Source organism: Dryas octopetala, chromosome 1, assembly GCF_963921425.1.
Source record: "Dryas octopetala chromosome 1, drDryOcto1.1, whole genome shotgun sequence".
Lineage (NCBI taxonomy): Eukaryota > Viridiplantae > Streptophyta > Magnoliopsida > Rosales > Rosaceae > Dryas > Dryas octopetala.
Window position 1 is genome coordinate 12,045,513 of NC_141366.1, and position 21,637 is coordinate 12,067,149.

The following is a 21,637-nucleotide window of genomic DNA, read 5'->3' on the forward strand; positions in this document are numbered from 1 at the left end:
CCAATTTCCAATAGTCTGACCAGCCATGTGAGAACCGTGAAGAGAGAGAGAGAGAGAGAGAGAGAGAGAGAGGGAGGAAGCTGCAAACTTAGAATGTCTTGGACTTCGGAACCTCTGTATAAGAGTACGGATACATCAATTTTAAGGATTAAATTGCAGACCCTATAATCATGGGGGTCAGAACCACCATGTTCATCACATGAGGAATGTGAGAGAGAAAGTGAAAGAGAGAGAGTTTGGTTTAAATTTTAAAGTACTAAATAGGCCACAAGGGAAGTGAAGGGGTGGATGAAATTTCCTCGATCCTGGTCTTTAATTGGTGTTATATATATATTTTTTTTGTCCTCTTCAGAGTATGGTTGTGTGGTCAGTCAAGTTTGTTTTGCTTCATTGGATTTTCCAATCCTTCCTTCTAAGTTCTAAGTTATAAATTTTGTCTTTTTGTTCTTATTTGTCACAATGCATTGTCCAGACCCAGAAAGTTTAACTTTGTGTAACAAACTTTGGAGTTGGATTGTACTAAAAGCAAAGGAGCTGAGTGAGTGAGTGAGTGGTAGAAAACTAGAAACTACAGGAAGTGCAGTGCCAAAAAAGATGTCAGTTATCATCAGATTGCAGAGTCATCCCTTCCCTCAAAAATGTAGTAGAAATAGGATAAGGGCCATGTACAAGGCCCATGAACCGGCTTTGTCAATTGTCATAGAGCTGCAAGGGCACGTGACAGCCATGTGGTGATGGAAGAGAATACAAGATGTTGTTTTTGGGGGAAATGTGGATGCCATATGTGGGTTGTGGACTCATGTTCTCAGGCTTTCTACAGGTCTCTGAATGCCATTACCATTTCTCATCTCCTATGACCCTATCCTTATCTCTTTCAGCCTGCAGCTTCTCTTATCCAATTTTTCTTGGAATTAGGCTAGCTAGCTAGTTTTCAAGCTTGCACAACACAATGCCATACAACCCATCATTCTGTACTGGTTATGCAGAGCCTTAGAGACCCAGTTGAAACTTTTTTCCTTTTGCTATTTTCTTGACTGAAACCAATATACTAGAAATAGCAATGCTCATTAATTACATCACAAGAAAAGAAAACTAGAGCAATGCTTATTAATGTATATATTCAGATAGTACGTACTTTCTTCTTTTCAATACAATCCAATATGTTTGATGTTAATAAATGCAGGAATATATCTTATGTGACTCTGCATGGAATTATGGTTTGTTTTTGTTGGGATTAATGAAAAAAAAGGCAGGAAATTTCAATTACATGCAAGTTTTTAATTAGAAGACAATAACATTAAACTTAAAATAACCAAAACTTGAGCTACCATGCATTTGTTAGTCAAACAATAGATTGACATCCATTCAAATTTTCAAACTTGCAGAAGTAGTACTCTTGCAGCTGGTATTTAAAACTACGCACGAATGACATTTCATTGAAGATCATAAAATGGCATTGAGGAGCTTAGAATGTGTCCATATATGAGGATCTCCTCAGATTGTAAGAGTACAGATTATATAAAATTTATAGAAACTTGAGACACAATAATCATAAGTGTCAGACCCATTTCAAGGACCAGGTCATAGCTAGATTGCCTTGGTTCACAAAGAGAGTGAGACATCTCTGGCTTTTTTTTTGGGTTTTCAAGTCCCATTACATGTTTCACATAAGCAATATTGGGCCCACATATTTTGTTTTTAGTCCTATTTTTCTTCACCTGTTAACTGCAGAGTGCAGACCATCCATTGTGATTTTTGTTTCAAGGCAGTGATTTGAGATCCTATTGAATTAGTGGTGAATAGCATTGCATTAGTCAAGTGCAAAGTTCTAAAATCTTCTGGAATTTATGAAAAATTTCCATTACAGATCGAATTAAAACAAGCTGGCAAAGACCTGGCTAGATGTCTATGGATAGTCATGTTTTTGTTTTGTTTTCCTTTCTCTAATGGGCTTGGATAATGATTTAGGGATCATTGGATGGTGATGTGTTTGGAGGGTACATGGAAACTGTCTAAATAATTATAGCATAAACCAGTAAACCACATGCATATAAACATGTTGTGGAATGGTCTCTCTGTTATCTCCTCAAGGGGGGTCACATCGGATTCCTGTCCTGTAGGGAAAAGGGCTGATGAGTTTCCCTCATGGCTTGGTTGTTAATTTGTCCTCGAGCTCATATTGTTCAGTCATTGTTTTTATTCATCACATTGGATTTTCTTTGCTCTTCATTGAATGTTTGTTTCTTGAGTCTTGTGCTAACTAGCTATTATTTATTAACTCTCCAAAATATTGGAGATATATACCTCCCAAGAATAAGTGTAGTCAGTTTTGAGTCTTTTTTTTTTTCTTTTTCTTTTGAGTTTTGACTACTTCCAAAGTTTGAGTCAGTCTAAGCAAAAACAATACTATAACAGCCTACACAGGAAAAATAAGCAGAAACAATGAGCAAAGCATGTCAGAACATAGCTATATTGATATATATATATATCATTCAACAAACTTGCAGGTAGCATAGAAATAACAAAATTTACATATCTCTCTCACTCTCTCTCTCTCTCTCTCTCTCTCTCTCTCTCTCTCTCTCTCTCTCTCTCTCGGATCTCTCTCGTAGATGCATGCATTATGGATGTGAGAGAGTCGAGTGAGTACTCATTGAGGGAATTGATAGGAGGGGCAAGGCACGTGATGCCCATATGATATGGGACGAGAAACAGTTATATTGATGACTTTTGAATGAGGAACCATTCATTATATATTGACCACTGTTCTGGAAAGTAAAATGAACAATGAACATCTTATAAAGCTGACTTATGAGGTCAGATTATAACCTAATTTTTGTCTTCTTTTCTGTGGAAATATATGAACCCATCTACCCAATGGAAGGTGTCTTGTTCTTATTTTCTTTCTAGTGGAAATATATGAACTTCAAATCTGCACATATATATAATGTGGGATTAAAATTATAAATTAGTATATCAAGCTCAACACTAAAATATTTAGCCTTCTTTCATCATTCAACCCACTAATTGATGTTTTGCTCAGAATATTCATATATAGTTCATATAAAAAATTAATGGTATAGTACTATAGTGGGATGCTCATAATGTTCCTATTTATTTATTTACTGTTCTTTTCTTTCTTTTTTTCCCAACTACAAAGTGTGTGGCACCAGAGTGACAACCACTGACACAGTCTCAATGGTTGGATCTACTGTGGAATACAACAATGGTGACCACTGGCCAGACTCATAGGGTGCATCACCAAACTCATGAATAGGGTATCCCCACAAATTGAATCACAAGCCTAAATATTCAGCAGTGACCCTTAAACAAGAGTCCTAACACTTATTTAAAGACAGGGGCGGGGGGGGGGGGGGTCCCCTACAAGTCTCTTTTCAGTTTCAGTTTCAATTTCCAATTTCATTGTTTATCTCCACATACTTGACTGCTGAGGATTGCTATTTTTGGTCAGAACAGAGACTTGAGGATCATTTTTTTTTTTTTTACTTACAGGGGAGGGGGGAGGGCTCGAACCCGAGTGTGTAGGGGGGAGCTTTTGTCCTCAGCCAATGCTGTCTAATTATTTTCTATGAATCTAAACTGCCAACCAAAATGATAATCTTTTTTTCTTGCCATGATAATTAGACAGCATGGCCAAAATGATACTCTCTTTTTTGGCCATGATAATCTATTAAAAAACAATAGCAGGGTTCATTTATAACATTACAAGTTTACCACAACAGTAAAAACCAATAATATCAGTCATACACTGTTGTCAAAAATTGATAATAAGTTTGGAATGAAAGAAAAATTTTGTACCAGAGCCCCGACTGCCCAGCCCAAGGCCCATTTCTTATGCTTTATCCTAAAAACTGAAAAGCATGTTCAGAACTCAAACTTTCTGATAATATCCTAAAGAAAGTTCATAGAGAGATGTGGGCCACAAGCCCTTCTTTTCCATGATTGATTGGATGGACCTGAGGTGATTTACTCTTTTATGGCCTATAATCCATGAATTCAGGGCCATCTGCCTTCAATTACCTTAATGAGCACTCTTCAGCCCACTACTCAAAGGCTCAAAGCATCAATGATTTAACAATCACCAGCAACAACAACAATGATAATAATATCAGCAGCTGCTTGTAATCAATGTATAATAACTTCAATTTCACTACTCAATTTTACATCAATTCAACTTAGATTTCAAACTCAATTTTTGGGTTGGAAATGCCATCATTGATCATCCCACTAGCTTTTAGTCCTAACCGGTCAAATTTATTATTTGGGTTATAGGGCAAACAAGGTGTTACTTAGTTTTAAATGCAATCAAGTTAAGCATCTGGATCATGTTTTGGGTGGGACCAAGAGACAGTGAGACAGTGTATACTGTAATCTGTAATTCTGTATACCAACACCAACATAGCAAATATTTAATTCAAGCATGTCAACCCGATGCATTTGGCATACCTCATATTTGGATATGATGCAGAATTGATGGGAAACCCTGATGAAGTGGCAGAAGTGCAGAACATGGGCACCCATACCAACAAATCGACATGTTAGCGACTTAGAAAAAAGGGTCATTAATCACATTCACATGGGGTTTGATACAAGGAAGAGACACCAAAGGCATTCATGGAATTTGGTGTTATTTCTGTCTATGTGGGAAGCAAGACGAATGAGCTTAGGACATGAATCCATGAATGCTGGCCTCGGGTATTTTATTGGGCCTTCATGCATAATTTCATTTCATTGTTGTTATCAGTCGGCCAAACATTGCAGTGTAAACAATAACAAATGTTTCTATAATTTTTTGGACCTCGAACCTAAACATGGAAAAAACAAGGAAAAGAAAATAGAGAGAGAAGAAAAATTAGTGATTATAAACTCTTAATCACAGCATAGATATGCTAATAACTATGAAACTTCTTTACTTAATTCATATTTAATGAATTATACACACTCCAAACAAGCGTAGTGTGATGGGTTACATTAAGAGAAGAGAAGGTGGGTTAATATGAAGCCGAGATTTAATTTGTGAGTTACAGTTTAATCTAGATTGAAACCACCTTAGCAATAAAGGTTGGGCTTATAAACCCCAAATTGTGCTTAGAATTTTAGAATAGTGGGCTGATCCATTCAACTAGAGGCCCATGAGCTCTAGCTCAAGTGGCATTTTATCTGCTAGAAGTTACCTGAAATTTGTCTGGTAACAAGAGGCCGTTTCATTGGTTAACATAGAGTTGTCAATGGTTTTACCTCAAGACATATTCAGAGTGTAGTTTTACTCATAACCATTAAACATAGTGCTGTAATCACCCGTCATGTTTTACACATGGTATCCATGACTAACCTTTATAATATATACAATCACACATGTTAACTATGGAGTAACACAAAATACATGAATGAGATGATAATGGCACACCATGACTAATGGTGATGATCAAAATTGCACTCCGCACAGACATACAAATATTTCATCCAAATCAAAGTGCAATGCTCAATTATCTTTTCAAGATCTGAAGTCAGAAATTTTAAAGAATGATATTTGATCAGAAAAATTGACATGGATGATTACATCCCTAATAACTATTTGTCTTCCTAAATCCTATAACTCTGGTCCATACCATTTTTCTACACTCTCCCTCTCTCTTCGTATCCCTCTCTGACTCTGAGACCCTAAACAAAAGAATGTATAAATTTCTGTTTTTGTTCATCTTACTGGATGGGAAAAAAACAAAAGAATTGACATCATTAGGTAATAGCAGGATGGGCATGCACCAGAAATGACTCTTTCGTTAATCCACTCCGAGAGAAATTGGATGCCAGACTACTAATCATCAGATTCCATTGTTGGACTTTTTGAGCAGCTGTCCATTTGATGGAGTTCTAACAATTTCACTTCCGGATTGCAGAGCCCTGCATTAACAGTAACAATATAAACAATGTGCATTTTTCTCCATGTAAATGTGCAACCCAAATATTCCTTTGTCAGGTAATTGCTGAACACTTAATACTTTCTGTTTTCAATATCTCCCATTTGAACTCTCATGAGGATAAAATGATTTAATGATGCATGTAAGCTTAATGTGGACCCCTGCTCATTTTCAATTAATCCAAACTTTCATCATGCATAAAATTATTTTAAGCTAAACCTGATTTTCAAAATATAAGTTATTTGAATCGCTCCTAGCTTTTTGAAATGGTTTCAGGTAAATCAGTTCCTATATTTATTTATTTATTTTTCATGTCAACTCAAGTCCAACCTAAAGCATTGGTATTTGCCTTGAAGGCTGGGGAAAGATATGGGACAATTGAATATGTAAAACATTCTTGAAGTCCAACAACTATTTGTTTGTCTTAATGTCTCTGTGCATAAGATTCCCCGTATACTGATGTCAAACAAAATTTTAGAATATAGAGTTTAATTACCACAGCTGATACAGACTACTTAAACAATCTCTAGAACTTGACTTATCAAGCCAAAAAAGAAAAAGAGAGGAGAAAAGCCGGGGGGGGGGGGGGGGGGGGAAGAAGAAGAAATATTAGCTCATAATTTTTTTCTAGTGTTTGCTAGAGTGAGAAAGAATCACAAACCTGAGCACTTTGGAATATCCCACACAGCAATAGAAGATGATGTGCACTCTGGTGAGCACAGTGCATGATTGTTCTCATGGTTGACATTCATTGCAAGCATCCATGCTCCAATTGTGACATCCTCATTGCTAAACATTCGAAAACTGTAATCACACAGAAGATGGAGACACGTCAGATATGGGGTAGGAAATTAACCAAGAAGTAGGTCACCTGAGCAGGTGTCTTTTATCATCTTGATTTATTATGATCCACCTTCTCAAAGGAAACAAAATGGCAATCCATTGCACCAGAACAAAAGTATTTCGCAATGCCATATTAAGACATATACTTGCCTGTTGTTCCTAAGAGCAACCAAACTTGCAACAACGTCAGCAGAAAGAGCATATATTGGACCATAAGCATGGAGAAAGTATTCGCTCCCAAGCAAAAATGATAGTGGCTCATACCTGCAAGATTTAACTGATAAGATTACATTGATAGAGAAAAAATAAATGAAATAAACTAATTCAGGTCATCAGTGAACCCCCTTCGCTTGGCATGAAAGTTGTAAAATGGACACTTATATAAGATCTCCTTTCAATTATCACATGTCCCCAAAATGATTTCAAAGTAGTAGTAAATTTAATAGTTCCAAGCAAGCAGACTAACAAGAGCATAAAATCAAAAGGAAGTTAAAAGATATAACCGAAGAGAAGAACACCAAATCTTGACAAAAACAGCACTAACCATTTAAGCTTTGGGTCAGTGAAGACTGGGCCCTTTTTCATGCACCCAAGGTAAGTCTGAGGATGAGATCGCTCTTTAGCCAAAAGGAGCGAAAGACGATCTGACAACATTAATGAAAAATGATTGCATTACTGCAAAGCAATCTCAGAATCAAATGACAAATTAGATACACTAAATATGGTATGGATAAGCTTTACAAATCTAGGTACCTGGCCTTAAGTAAATGTCGTCATCAGCTTTAACATAGAAATCAGACTCAAAAAGTGCATAGGCAGCTTTGAAATAAGCCAACCTGTAATAAAAGCAGACAATTTTTTTAATATAAAACAAAAAAACAAGCAAGATTTTTAAGTTCACAGTACTAGAGACATGAAAGATGTAATATAATTAACTTTTAGAACTAACGTTTTGTAGGGGAGCTTACTGTACTCCTCTTCAATATCCAACAGCAAGAAATCGTCATATTTGGCCACCTCCTTTCCAAGTTCCACCATCTTTTCTTTATCCTTGGTCTTACCAATGACAAACCTGAAAGCCAAACCAGTGGCTTCTTCCAAGCTGCAACCCACTTTTCCAATCAATACAAAAAGCAATCAAAACTATCAAGCTTCTGTATTGCTTTTCAGGTTAATCACTATGCATATCATGGCCTAAACTACACACACACAAACACTACAATCAGACCAAAAAGTAAAAATAATGTGAATTATGAATCAAATATTTGCAACACTATAAACACAGGACCAAGTATTTGCAACAAACAATATGCGCAAGTAAAAATAATGTAAATTATGACTCAAATATTGTTTTTTTTTTTAATCAAAAAAGAAAAATCGATACCGTTGAAGGTCTTGTGCATCGGAGGGCATCCAAGTCTTCCTCAAAGACCGTCTCCGACCCGTGGATCCGAACCCGGTAAAAATGCCCACAAAGCCCATCACTTTCTTCCTCTTGTTATTGCTATCCCCATCATCTCCAGCACTTAAAACGAGACCGTTCTCACTGCTGCTGCTGCTACTACCTGTCTCCCAAACCACCTTCACCGATCTGGACCCGCTGGTCAGGCACTTGTATTGGTGACCCGACTGGAGAAGCGCGACGAGTCCGAAGATGAACCCGGAGAGTCCGAACACGAGGCAGAAGGCGACGAACAGGACCGTTGATCTTCGAGCGGTAGGTGATTGGCGCGCGTGGAAAGGCTTGGGGGACGAAGGCATCGTTCTGCTTTTTCAGAGAGAGAGAGAGAGAGAAACCCTAGAGGAAATCTAGGGTTCGTGGGAGTGCCCAGCAATCGTGTAGTGAGAGAGAGCGGGAGGGAGAGTCTCTCTGAGGAGAAAGTCTGAGCCGATGCTGTTCCGTTATTGGCCGTTACAGTTATCGGTCTGGACCAGGGTCAGGGAGATGTTTGATTTTGATAGGCCAACTTCTTTTTCTTTTTTTTTCTTTTTTTATAAACAAAAGTTTTAGCTTCCTTTTTGGCTGAATAAAACAGTTCTAAATTCAATTTGCTTTGATGACAATTATATGCATTTGGAATAGGATGATATTGTGTGATAATTGATAAACCACTAAACCCTTGGTATATAATAAATACTTTATTTATTATACACAAATAAAAAAGTGGTGCGAGATCCATCCTTATTGTTATCTCTAAATCATGAAAAAAACTTGTATATAACACTCATGTTATCATGCATCTAAGTTGATTAATACTTCATGGAAAAAAAGAAAAAAAAAGAAATCAATTGATAAAATTTCATATGATACGATTTGAAACTAGATCTACCACTTCCCCCCTACTCTAACACCACTTCAAATTAGAGCTCATGGGATAAAATTTGTTATTTTAAAATTTCACTATTTCTAATAAAATTGGTGCCTCTACAAAACATCCAAACAATTAAATATGTAATTTTGCCAAAAATGGTACAAAACCCAGGCTCCCAGCTGGATTGGAGTGCTAGAAATCTAATGCAATGAGCAACTTAGGGTTTTAGCCTTACCCATCTAATTTGCAGTCTTATTCATGAGCCTAACAAAATTAACATCTAATTCAGTGCATAAACATAAGACATCTGGCCCTTCTGTGCAATTTTGCTGCTATGGCATTTTCTTCCATTTACAAGTGAGGATATTAGTTGACTTTTCCTTTTCTTTCTTTGACATTTGCTTTCATTTGTGTACTGAGTTTTGGCTATGGTTGAGATACAACCATATATATATATGTGTGTGTGTATAAAATATAGACATTTTTTAAAAAATTAAACAATTAACCCCACATTGTCTTGAGCACAAGACTTTAAATTAAATGATTTTATTTCAACCTCGCATTATTTTTGCGACTATTCATCCGAAGAAAGCTGTGTTTCTTCATCATACATGCGCAACATGTCCAAGGCTTCAACATTAGAAACCATTACAGGCTGCCTACTTCCTATTGTTGGAGCTGGTTCTTCACAGGACAGCTTTGAAAATTGATCCTGCAAAGTGCTTCCTTTGGCATCACCTACTTGCACATTCTTGTTTTCTACCACTCTGACTTCTGGTGCATTAATGCCCTTATTTGCATTACATTGCTCCACATATTCAACAATTTCCATGTTAGTGCCAACTTCAGATTCCAGCAAATCCTTGCCATTACTTTGCCTGATTTCTGATTCAGCAGCTCCTACTTCGATCTGGGAACAAATTCCCTCTGATGTCTGTACAGTGTTAGTGAGTTTAACCTCAGCACCAACTTCTAACTCCGGAAAATTATTGCCTACAAGTTTAATCTCTGCATCAGCAACAACTCTGTCAGCATGACATTTGCCATCAGATTGCTTTACAGACTTGTTATCAGTTTCGGCACACAATTCAAATTCCAGCAAATCCTTGCTTTCCAATTCCATTTCAACACCAGCTTTGGTAGCAGAACACTTTTCACCAGGTTGCTGTACAAATCCGATGATAGTCTCACTGGATTGAATACTTGCTTTAGTTGATTTGTCTGTCCCTAGTGCTGATTCACCACCAATGAATAATTTACCACCACCTTCAAATTTTTGTAAGTTATTACCATCTATAAATTCATTTTCTGCTTCAGCACCAGTTTTGTTTCTGCAAGAAGTATCATCAGATGGCTGTCCAAAATCAGCCATGGGCTCTTCAGAACAAAAACCTTCTTTCCTCATTTCTCCCGTTCTTAAGGGTGATGTATCACCTGATCCTGTATATCGAAGTTTCTCAGAGAAATGAAGAAGACCATCAAGATATAGAAAGAGAGGAAAAAACACTTACCAGAATGTCTATGTGCTTTTTGATTTTCATACAAGGGTTTCTTGAGCAAAATTGTTCCTGGAAAAACCATCAAGTTGATCTTGTTCAAACTATGCTTTTCACCGTCTTCCACAGGTATGAAGCCAAAACCCTCTGTCCATGTAGAGACCAAATCTGGAATGGCAGCTATTACAAGCTTTTCCACCTTAAAAGATATTAACATCTAGAACCACATGGAAGAAAAAAACAAATTACCAATATGAAGAAATTAGAAAGACCTAAATGAAGAAAATCTTCTGGAACAGTGAATTCCAAAAATTAAAGCTCTTACCTATACACTATATTGTTGCTTAGGTTTTTAGTAATGAACAGCTAATGTGAAAAACTAACAAAGCAAATTTACTCATCACCATAATCCAGAAGTTGTTATAATGGAAACTGAATACACAGACAAAGAATGGGTCCGTTTGATATCTTTTCAGATACTTTTTTTGTTTTCATTTATTATATATGTAAATGATATAAGGAAGAAAGTTTTTTAAAACAGTTCTGGAATCACGGACCAAACAGGGACTAAAAGAAAGAATAAAAAAGATGAAAAGAGGTTTACAAGCATGAGCTACAGACTTTTCTACTTTATTTCTTATGTAGCCATGCCGGTTCAGAAAAAGATGCTGAACAAACAACCTTAGCTAACAGGCAGATGCAAAAAATAAAAACAGAGGGGGAAAAGAAAAAGATAAAGATAAAGAAAATTAAATACACATACAAATGAATCCCTTCAGAAGCTAAGGTAGCACTAAAAATAATAGAAAACTTGTTCAAAGCTAAGGTGGAAAAGGCAAAACAGCAGAAGAGAATACTATATACCCCTAGAAGTTGGCATTTAAACTTGTCTAGTTTAATTCACTTAATTCTTCAAGAGGCAATTTATAGATGTGACATAAAGGACAGTATTGTAAATTTATGCTTCCCGCAAAGAAGGTACAAATAATTTTGAGAAAAACATTACTTAATGCTATCAAGAAGCTCCCCCTCCTCCCCCCCCTCCAAAAAAAAATGATCTAAAATAAAAGGCAATTATTTCAAGAATTTGAATATAAACTATATTATTTTATATTTATACCTCTTCAATAGCAGTCACAAGGCGTCGACACATTCCCTGGCGACGGTGTTGACTGCAAGTTGCAATAAGTGGCATCTCTGCAACTGTTGTTCCATGCACTCTGCAGACAAACAAAGGTTAACAAGATATGTCAACAGCATATTGTCATCTGAACCACCCAGCTTGCCATCACTGGCGAAGAATACAGAACATAAAAGATCATCTTACCAATTTGGAAGTTCTTAAATCATTATTTAAAAAAAAAAATAATCATGATAACAGATCTTGATAAATATAATAATGAGGATGCCAGCTGCAAATTTGAACTTTAGAACAAAACTTCAGTGCCAAACCGGATATAAAACGAATATCACAGGGATCTATTACACAAAAGTTGGAAAATCCAATAAATTTTAGTACTATACCTGATGGATGCTACAGATATCAGCACATCATCTTTCTCCAAGAGTGCTGTGTAAAAGCCTTGAAAGTTCAAACGTGCAAAATCTGACCTGAAAGGTTACATAGAAAAGTAACAAGCGATTCATTAAAATAAAATAAAATAAAAAGATCAATTCATAAGCAACTATCACTTTAAATAAAAAATAGCAGCCTGTAAGAGAAAGTGTCAAATATATTATACATAAATTGTTCCAAACCCAGACTTAACACCCAAATGGCATGTAGCACTGGCAGTAAAAAGTCACCAAGGCTGGTGATATACTCCATTCTGTTATTCAGGTGCTTACAAAATGACTGGAACTACATTAGCATCCTGAGCTCAAAGGCATTTTCCTTCACTTTTTTGTTTTTTTCTTTTAATATCTCTTGGATCTTTAAGAGCCTTTAGATAAGAAGTATTTATCTTTTTAAATAATCTATACATGGTCTACAACCCCCCTTTCTGGGAGGTGCTTTCTAGTAAACTTAAATCCTCAAATCAATTGAAAAAATGGTGAAGCACTCAAGGGGTAGTTCAAAAACCAATGAGAATTAAGATTATAATTCAAGAACCCCCAAAAAATCATGAAAATGGTATATCAAAAGTTAAAGAGGACTGCAACATGGCATAGAGTTAGCCAAGATTATAGATGAAATATAACTGTCAAGAACCCCAAACAAATCAGCAAAAGATAAAGGGGTGGAGATGTAGGGAACAAAAATATAATATAATATGTAAATGTAAAACCGAGAGAGAGAGAGAGAGAGAGAGAGAAACATAATCAGAAGATAAACAGAGCTGCTTATGAAAGAGATGAGCTCACCCCCAATTGTATAAAACATGGGGTATCATGTCTATGCCAGTTCTGGGGTCAACCATAGACAAAAAGCATTCCTCCATGATAGTAAGAGCAACAGCTAATCTTGTATTGCATTCTGCCTTCAGGGCAAACCGTTGGGCAGAATGAACCTTTTGGTCATCAGGAATGCATCTAAGAAGTGTCCATGAAAAGCCATCGGCAACATGATTAATGAAGCCAACACGAGATTGAAGACCTGAATAAACCTACACCCAACCGTTAAATGAGTAATTGACTTAATCAGAACCAGTAAGAGTGGTAAATTAAAGGGAAATAAATTCACAATGCTCTTTTCTGGGACCGAAGAAGTACAAGCAAAAAGTTTTCCATTGCTCTTTCATGGGACTTATGACAACTAGGAAGAAACTAAATCACAAGGAGCAAACAACCTACTAGATCATCACTGTAACCAAATAAAGCTCATCACTTATGAGCAAAAAAGTTTACATTTTTATATAAAAAATTGATTGTTTTCCCACAGGCTAGTTATGCCTCTTTTGGTATTTACGACAGCAAGCTTGTATGTTGAAATTTAAATAGCAATTACACTAATGCTGCATAAATGGCAACTCAAATAGAAGGCAAAGTACACCTCTCATCAATTCAAGAATACAGTATTAAACTAAAGCATTGGCAGCCCTAGAAAAGGAAAAAAGAAAAAGAAAAATAAAAAAGAAAGATGATGACGATTATTTCAATAATATTATGTAATTTATGTACATTGAACAAAAGTATTGCCTCTCTTCAAGTTTCCCTTCTTGCTTTGCATACGAATAGGAGAAAACTCAAGTTTCTCACATGAAAAACTAATGAAATTGAAAGAAGAAAATAAGTGATTGAAATGCATTGCAAGTCCTTTACCAAAAAAAAAAGTCATGAAAAAATCATCAACTTTTTCATTTGTTAAACCTGACTCATCCTCTTTAAGTGAATATTATAGAAGATTAATATGACAATATTAAAGTACCTCCTGACAGCTTCTACCACAGAACCAAGAATCCAGTATGGCTCCTCCATATGTACATTTTTCTTTCAAGCATGCCACATGATCTGTTCATAAAAGTTAAAATTATGAGTAAGCTAGACATCCAACTTTCAGGAAAAGCACAATGGAACAAAAACACAATGCAAAAGGTAAATTCAACTTCTCCATAGAATGGTCAGTAGTAATGACAGGGGAACTAATTTAGAACCAAGATAATCAGTTCCTAGTGGTCTCATAAGCACAAACAGACAAGCGGGAAATAATAACTATGTGCTTACCCAAAGAATTGAATTGAATTTCAAGTATGAAAATTTATAAACATATTAAAGTTTATAATGAAGGTAATTAATTGTCCATTTTTAAGTACAGTACTCCTGTTTTTAATAAACTCCAACAAGCTTCTAAATCTACAGTCTCTGGAAAAGTTAACCAGTATGCCAATTGAATATTTAAAATGTAAGTTAAAAACTGTTACCAAATAAAGAATATAGATTAAAAAACTAGGTCACGTTATGATAGAATCATCCATTTCCTTAACAATCAGTGTTTTGCCATGAAATATTCATCAAAGGATAGAGTGGAAATATTACTTCTATAGTTTGAGTAAGAGTAATTTCCTTTTTCCTAATAAATAATTCTAAAACCAGTATACCATCTTCGCAATTGAACAGAATAATAGATACCAGGTAACATTTTAACTTGTACAGACCACATCAAACAACTTCAAGCTCTCTACAGGTACTGAAAACAGTTTACGAACAAAAAAGATTATCTAGAAATGGAAAACTTACATTTATGCTCGCACTGTGAACATTTAAATCCATCAGAAGTACTTGAAACCTCTTTATCATTAACAAAATCACCACAAATCCAACAGCTGCAATTTGGGCAATACCAGCTGCCTTCAGGGAGCTCCTGAAATTCAAAAGCAAGAACAGATAATTGGTTTACAGGAAGAAAAAACAAGCTACAACTTCATAACAGTCACAGTTCAACAAAAATCCTTATAAGAATCAAAACCAAAGGGTTATTAAAATTGATAATCTCTGAAGTCACAGAAATAAAATGACATAGTTCGAGAACAAAAAGTAGATATGCAAAACTAGGAAAAGCAAACCTGCAGAGACAAACAAGCCTGATGAAAAGTAGAGGGACAGTTATCACAGCATATCAACTCGCCCCCATCACCACAAAGTCCACATGAATCATCATTTTGATCATTTTGATCATCTCGCACCACTGGGGTCCCCCTTTTCCGGGTCTTGTATTCAGCTGACCAGGCTTGAAGCTGACATAAGGTGAAGGGCTTACCAGATTCCATGAAAACATTCAAACATGGACGGTTCAGTTTGAACCCACCATGAATCTTGAACTCAGAAATTGTAAGTACTTTACTGCAACACTTACAAAAAATGCCATCCCTGGTAACCAGACCATCTATAACGACAGAATCATCCTTCGGGTTCCGATACTGGATCACATCATTCAGATATATGACGCCAGAATCAAGCAACCAAGACAAAACTGTTTTTACTCCTGCAGAATACCACTTTCCATCCTTAAAGTGCTTCCCCCCACTACCCAAGCTTCTTGGAAGTAACTTGCAACGGCTCCTTTGGCCTTTACGCTTCCTATGAGCTCTTGATTTGTAGGCTTTCTTTCTAGAAGAATATTGAGCAGGACTTGAGCTAAAAACTTTGCTTTTTATAATAGCTGAAACTAACAAGTCATCATCTTCGATTTGGCATCTAAATGATTTCTCTTTTCCAATCTGATGCTGGCTGGTGTTGAGAGATAAGGACTTCTTGTGACTTCCTTTACTTCTTTTATCCTCTGCAAGGTCACCCTGGACCTCTTTCAACTTTGACTGTGTACCATTAGCATCAATACACTGCGAATCAGCATTATCACTAGAAGTAAAACCTAAAAGGCCACTTTGGTATAACGAGCTTGGTTCGATTTCAGATATCCTTTTAGACTTCCTACGTGTTTTCCTTTTCAAAAGAGCATCACTTGGGCAGTTTCGTTGGTCATCCAATGATCCCTGCAGATAACTTCCCAGCTTATCATTAACCTTGCCTCCCAGTAATTCATCTTTGTCCTCAGAATAATCCATTGATACATCTTCCATAACTTCCTTAGGTGTTTCTACATCAATTCTAGAACTCTTTTTATTAAAGCAAGGGGAATTTGCATTGTTATCGTGATGAAGAGACACAGCTTCAAAACCTCCATGCCCATTGTTACAATTTCTGGAAGTAATATGAACCTCATGGTGATTAGCTGACTGAATGCAAGTGCTATTGGAACCAACAGGTGGTAAGGAAGTCAAATCCAGACTGCTGATTATTTTCGCAGAGAATTTGCCACACCCATTTCCAGTTCTGTTGCTAGCATTCACCAAGCTTGAACCTTCTTTGTTAGCTGTATAAATAGACAGGCCTGTAAGAAATTTCACTGCTTCATTATTTGTCTGTTGGCAATATTTTGAGGAACTATCATTGCCAGATTGCTGACGACAGGCATTGTAATTTCCTTCAGAAACTGCCAATCCACTCCCTCTGGCCAGTGTGGAATCACGGAGGGGAGCTGACATATCTTCCTTAGAAAAATGACTTTTGATACGATCCACATTAGTCAAGGCCAAAGCAGAATCAGTCTTATGGTTAGTAACAAAAACTATACTTTGAGTAGCTTTAACAATCTCTCCCTTTCTCAGAGTACCAATCTTTCTCTCAATGAACACGACAATTACAAAGGGATCTAAAAGCCTCCACCAATAAGCCAATGCGGTAGCAGGTTCTGGATGATTCATCTCTTTCTCAATATTTCCTAAAGCACCAGATAGATCTGACCAGAACTGACTGATATCGGCCCATTCCTTTGCGTCATATTCCTGCAGCAAACTGTGCCCATCCGCAAACAAAAGTTCACCACATAACCGCCAAGCTTTGGGGAATTCACGAATTAACCTTCCCTTTGGTGTTCTATAAACAGACTCCATATAACTTCTACTAGGTCTTTTTCGTCTCTCAATATGCCATCCTGCAGCTTCAAGTAAGCGAGCAACATGATATTGAAGAAGCGGGCGAGGATCCTTACTAGAGTCTGTCTTCAAGGAAACATTGGATACATCCAAAACAGGAGATTCAAGTCCCTTGGGGTTTCCCTCAGCACATAGAGGAGTTCCCAACTTATCAAGAACAGTGACTGATGGAGTTGAAACCAAAAGCCCAGTCGAGAAGCTCTCCTGGGAAACAGGTGAAGCAATAGCTTTACTTACATGTACTTCCTTTTTATCATTCCCATCTGAGGTCGGCAATCTGCACTTTGAAACATCTGGGTCACTTACTATGCCTCCTCTGTCAAGTTCTGCATGTTGTTTGAACAGATAGCAACTAGATGTGACTCCCTGACTAGAAGATTCAACCAAACGAAATGTAACTGTTTCAGAGACAGAGTTTGTAGCTGGAGCAAACATGCCAGAAACCATTTCTTTTGGAACAACTGACGAAGTCATGACCTTTGATAAACCAGGTTTGGCATTAGGAAGTTCATCAACTGAAAACTTCATTCTCTTAACACTCACATCCTTACCATTCTTATCTACCAAAGCGGATCTGTCTGGGGAAAACCCCTGAGCAGAGGTTTCTCTAAATTCCTGAGTTGCATTATAAAACTCCTCTAAACAAGCATTTTTAGAGGACAACTGACTTGTTACATCTGAGTTTTCGCTGTTTGAAGAGAGTGATGTATCTGTGTTCTTACTTGACTCGCATTCAAAGTTAATCATTCCAGTAACAAGACACCTCTTACTATTGCGACCAATGTCATCACCAAAGAAAACCTCTGTGAATATACAGCGCTCAGCTTTGGAACCCTCAAAGCCATCATCATGCAAATCCTCAATTTCTTTGCTGAGAAACATCTCTACGAACTGAAGTTTCACTTTCTCCGCAGTATCTTCTTTATCTTTCCTTACATATAACCACCAGTACAAAAGGTGAGATCTAGCATGCTGTAAATTATTCTGCTGAACAGTCCCTGGAAATCTGGAATCTTTCCTTAACAAATTACTGACATTAATGCATAGAAAAGAAAAGGGTGAACCTCATCATTCCTGACGTATAGATAAAATCATTCAACAATTGCAATAAACCCCTCAAAGCCAACATCATGGAAATCCTCAGTGCTTCCATTGATTAACATCTCTACCAATTGACAGCGATTTCACTTCATCCACAGTCTCTTCCCTTATTTGCTGAATATATATCCAGCATCAGAAAAGGTGAGCTCTATTACATTGTCCACATTCAGGGATCAACACATATATAAACAAATAGTGGTCCTCATCATAGCTGAGGTTTTAGCTAAGAGCCATCCAATTATTGTAACAAAATCTGCAATAAGAAAGAAAAAAAAAACAGAAAAATATAAGAGAATGTAGATCCCATGTAAATAAATTTGTTATGTAATACTTGTAATCTTTCATCAACTACATAAAAGATTAACACCATTCAAAAATAGTATAAAAACTGGACAATACTTAAAAAGCATATACTAGCATTAAACAGGTACGGTACCACTTGAACTATACTACCAATATATGCATCAAAAGCATCTCAAGAGAAAAGACAACAAGAAAATCCAACGGTCCTAAAATTGGCTACCAGTAACCAATTAATAAGTCTTCTCAAATCTCAACTAAAGGAAGGGGAATCACATTAAACTCAGAAAACTTAATTCTACCTGCAAGAGAAGTGTGTAGTTACATATTCTTTATCTCCTGTTACCATACAAGAGTAGTGATTACTTAATGCCAGTTTAAGTTTTTACTGGCATTAAATCTAACAATATAATATGTCGGATAGTCTGGCAAGATATTATTACTCTTTCTCTTTCTGTATATATATATAATTCGTATATAAAGCTTTGTTTCTCATCCATTAGATTAGATATGGATGGTTGAGATCTCAACCATCCATATATGATCGAACAATTGAAAAACATTATCTTATTTAATAACCTTATTTTAAGGAGAGAAGTTCAGTTTGTGCGCACACTATTTTTATAATTTAAAAATAAGTTACGGATTCTTAAATGACCACATTGCTTAGCTTCAATGGGTTTAAACGCATTTAAATACTATTGTTACTAAATAAAAGACAATTATAACCAATCTTTTTGAGATAGAGATAGATACATATATATATGTGTGTATGTATATAGAGAGAGAGAGTGAGAGAAAGGAAAATGCGTAATAGTCACAAGAATAGCACTCAACTTTCATTTGGAGTAAAATGCATGGCAACAGAAACTCATAACAACCAAAGCGACGTGTACAACCGAAATATTTATTGATTATATAATCTCCACTGGTTACTCTTCTTTGGTGTAAACTGCAGTTGGAAAAAGCAACTAATAACAACTAAATTGACCAAAATCTTGATTTTAATGATATTGTTTTGGAACATAGGATCGTCATTATATTTACGGTCTCCACTGGTTCCTCTTCAACATGCACGTAAAGCTAGACAATTAATTGATAGAAAATAGACACTTCTGTTTTCTACTTGGTTTTGCAGTGACACCTCGTATTTACATCCAAAAATTTTCAAGACATCAGGAGTAAATATGAGGTTTCAGTGCATGCAGAACGTGGAAATATGATTAGCTATTTTCTATCAAGTAATCATGTCGTTTTACCAGAGGAACCAGTGGAGACCATAAATACAATGACAATTTACGTTCCAAAACAAAATCATTAAACTCAAGATTTTGGTGGTATGTGTTGCTTTGATTGTAAGTAGTTACTTACTAGCTATTTTTATTTTGGTAGTAAACAAAAGTTTTATTAAGAAAAATAAAAGTGAAGGAAATACAAGAAAGTAGTTACTAACTTGCTGTTGCCATGCATTTCACACCAAATGAAAGCTGAGTTAGGAAAATAAGCAAGGAATTTATTCCCTAAACATTTAATATCCAAACCACCTTGTTCGTAACAAGGTGCCAAATATTGACCCAGTCAGGAAAACATACACACACACAACACACAAAAAGGAAAGAAGGGCAGTCCTCCTGACAAATGGTTCAACTCTTCCCCACAAACACTGCAACCTTTTCGATACACCTCATGTTGTAATTTAGCTTAGAATTCATGAATGAAAAGAAAATTCCTGAGTTAGAATTAATAGGATTACAGCTCAAGGCACTCAGCTAAAAATTTTCGATTATTATTACCCTTTACATGCATATGTAATAAAACAGTAGACCCTTGAAAGAAATAGAAAGAAAATAGAGTTTGATTCATTCTTCTATTTCTCAGCAAAAATTAAAAGAAAGCAAAGCAAAAAGAGATTCATTCTTCAATTGCTAAAACCCTCAAGAAAAATATACCATCCGGAAATAAGTGCAGATATACAACAAGCAAGGCGGAAAATAATGGAACCTCCTAAGCTTGCATGAAGTCTACAGCTCTTCTAAATTTCTTTTTTCTTTCGAGTTAAGTAAAACTCTGCTAAATGTTTTCCCTGAAAAAATAGGCCAAAATTTAGCGCCCAAATCACCAAATAACCCTCCATTGTAATGTAACCCCAAAATAGAATACAGAATAATATTAAATATTATATGCAAATTCCTAAAATTGGAAAACTCGTTAATGCGTGCAAATAGACAGTAATCATAATAAACCTGTGAGAATTCCATTACCAATGTATACAGAGAGAGAGAGAGAGAGAGTTTTGCTAGACTACCACCCATGCATTCAACCCTACGGGAATGAAACCTCATAAACACCAAAGAAAACGAAAACTCATCAACATTTAACCCCAATTCTATAAACCCATTTTCAGAAATGAATGAAACAGCAAAAAGCAAAACGTCCCCCAAAATCCAACGATTATTCGGATCAAAACCCATCAAATCAATCCTGATAAAAAAATCACATTTTCTGGTCAAGGAGATCACATTTCACACTCCAAAACACCATTCAACAAATGCACACACCAAGTATAAACAAGACAAACAAACAAATAAATCAAAACCCAGAAATGTTGATCACCATTGCAATGCATTTTCTGATCAGCATGAAAAGAAGATGGAGGCACAAAATTGGTGTTAGGGTTCGAAAAATTGGTGAAAAACTTGATGGGTTTTGACAATTAATGATAAAACTGATAAATAAACTGAAACAAAAATAGGGGGAAAAAATAGGATAAGCTCACCTTTGCAATGCACTTTCTGATCAACATGAAAAGAAGATCAGAAGCACAAAATTGAGATGAGGGTTTTGAAATTGGTGGAAAACAGGCTAATGGGTTTGAGTGAGAGGATAGAAAGAGCGAGAGCAGGGAAAGTGGTCTGCTTTGGGCCTCATCACATCTCAGTTACAGTCTTGCATAGACCGAAACTGAAAACTCCACCAGTTATAAGGACTTTCGGACCCCGAAAAGCGCTCCCAAATACAACAGATGGCAAGTACTCTCTGCCCTCTCTCTACAGTCCTTGCATCTCCCATGTGAGTGTATGTCATCTCATTTGTACTCTCTCTCTCTCTCTCTCTCTTCAAAGCCACTATGCTTTGTCTCTTTGTGTTTTTTGAACCTCGCATAAACCCCCCCCCATAAATGGGGTTTATAATATTGTCAAGCGGCACGCTTATTA

The 21,637-nt window shown here is 36.3% G+C and overlaps 2 protein-coding genes across 2 annotated transcripts; both read right to left on the bottom strand.

Annotated features, from left to right (window-relative positions):
• Window positions 1-5,507: 5,507 nt before the first annotated feature.
• On the bottom strand, window positions 5,508-8,781 carry LOC147297925 (Galactosyltransferase family protein). Its single transcript, XM_086251201.1, has 7 exons — window positions 8,167-8,781; window positions 7,732-7,884; window positions 7,536-7,618; window positions 7,327-7,426; window positions 6,933-7,046; window positions 6,601-6,743; window positions 5,508-5,922 (listed from the first exon to the last, which is right to left on the bottom strand). Exons 1-7 carry the CDS (start codon window positions 8,541-8,543, stop codon window positions 5,837-5,839), a joined length of 1,056 nt encoding a protein of 351 aa, XP_086107327.1. The 5' UTR covers window positions 8,544-8,781; the 3' UTR covers window positions 5,508-5,836.
• A 799-nt stretch (window positions 8,782-9,580) lies between these two features.
• ROS4 (Acyl-CoA N-acyltransferase with RING/FYVE/PHD-type zinc finger protein) lies at window positions 9,581-21,576 on the bottom strand. The gene is made up of 9 exons (XM_086238503.1): window positions 21,199-21,576; window positions 15,093-18,375; window positions 14,767-14,890; window positions 13,958-14,040; window positions 12,955-13,196; window positions 12,115-12,201; window positions 11,711-11,810; window positions 10,606-10,807; window positions 9,581-10,534 (listed from the first exon to the last, which is right to left on the bottom strand). The coding sequence occupies exons 2-9, from the start codon at window positions 17,901-17,903 to the stop codon at window positions 9,669-9,671; spliced, it is 4,515 nt and encodes a 1,504-aa protein (XP_086094629.1). The 5' UTR covers window positions 17,904-18,375; window positions 21,199-21,576; the 3' UTR covers window positions 9,581-9,668.
• Between the last annotated feature and the right edge of the window lie 61 nt (window positions 21,577-21,637).

What these genes read in the sequence shown, in the direction of transcription:
- LOC147297925 (XM_086251201.1), bottom strand. Translation starts at nt 8,543, where the DNA reads ATGCCTTCGTCCCCCAAGCCTTTCCACGCGCGCCAATCACCTACCGCT. An exon ending in GATGCACAAGACCTTCAACG is followed by an intron (nt 7,885 to 8,166) that starts GTATCGATTTTT and finishes AGTGGGTTGCAG; the next exon opens with CTTGGAAGAAGCCACTGGTT. An exon ending in GTTGCTCTTAGGAACAACAG is followed by an intron (nt 6,744 to 6,932) that starts GCAAGTATATGT and finishes GTGTGATTACAG; the next exon opens with TTTTCGAATGTTTAGCAATG.
- ROS4 (XM_086238503.1), bottom strand. Translation starts at nt 17,903, where the DNA reads ATGTTTCTCAGCAAAGAAATTGAGGATTTGCATGATGATGGCTTTGAG. An exon ending in GTGGTAGAAGCTGTCAGGAG is followed by an intron (nt 13,197 to 13,957) that starts GTACTTTAATAT and finishes GGTTGGGTGTAG; the next exon opens with GTTTATTCAGGTCTTCAATC. An exon ending in CATGTTTTATACAATTGGGG is followed by an intron (nt 12,202 to 12,954) that starts GTGAGCTCATCT and finishes GTAACCTTTCAG; the next exon opens with GTCAGATTTTGCACGTTTGA.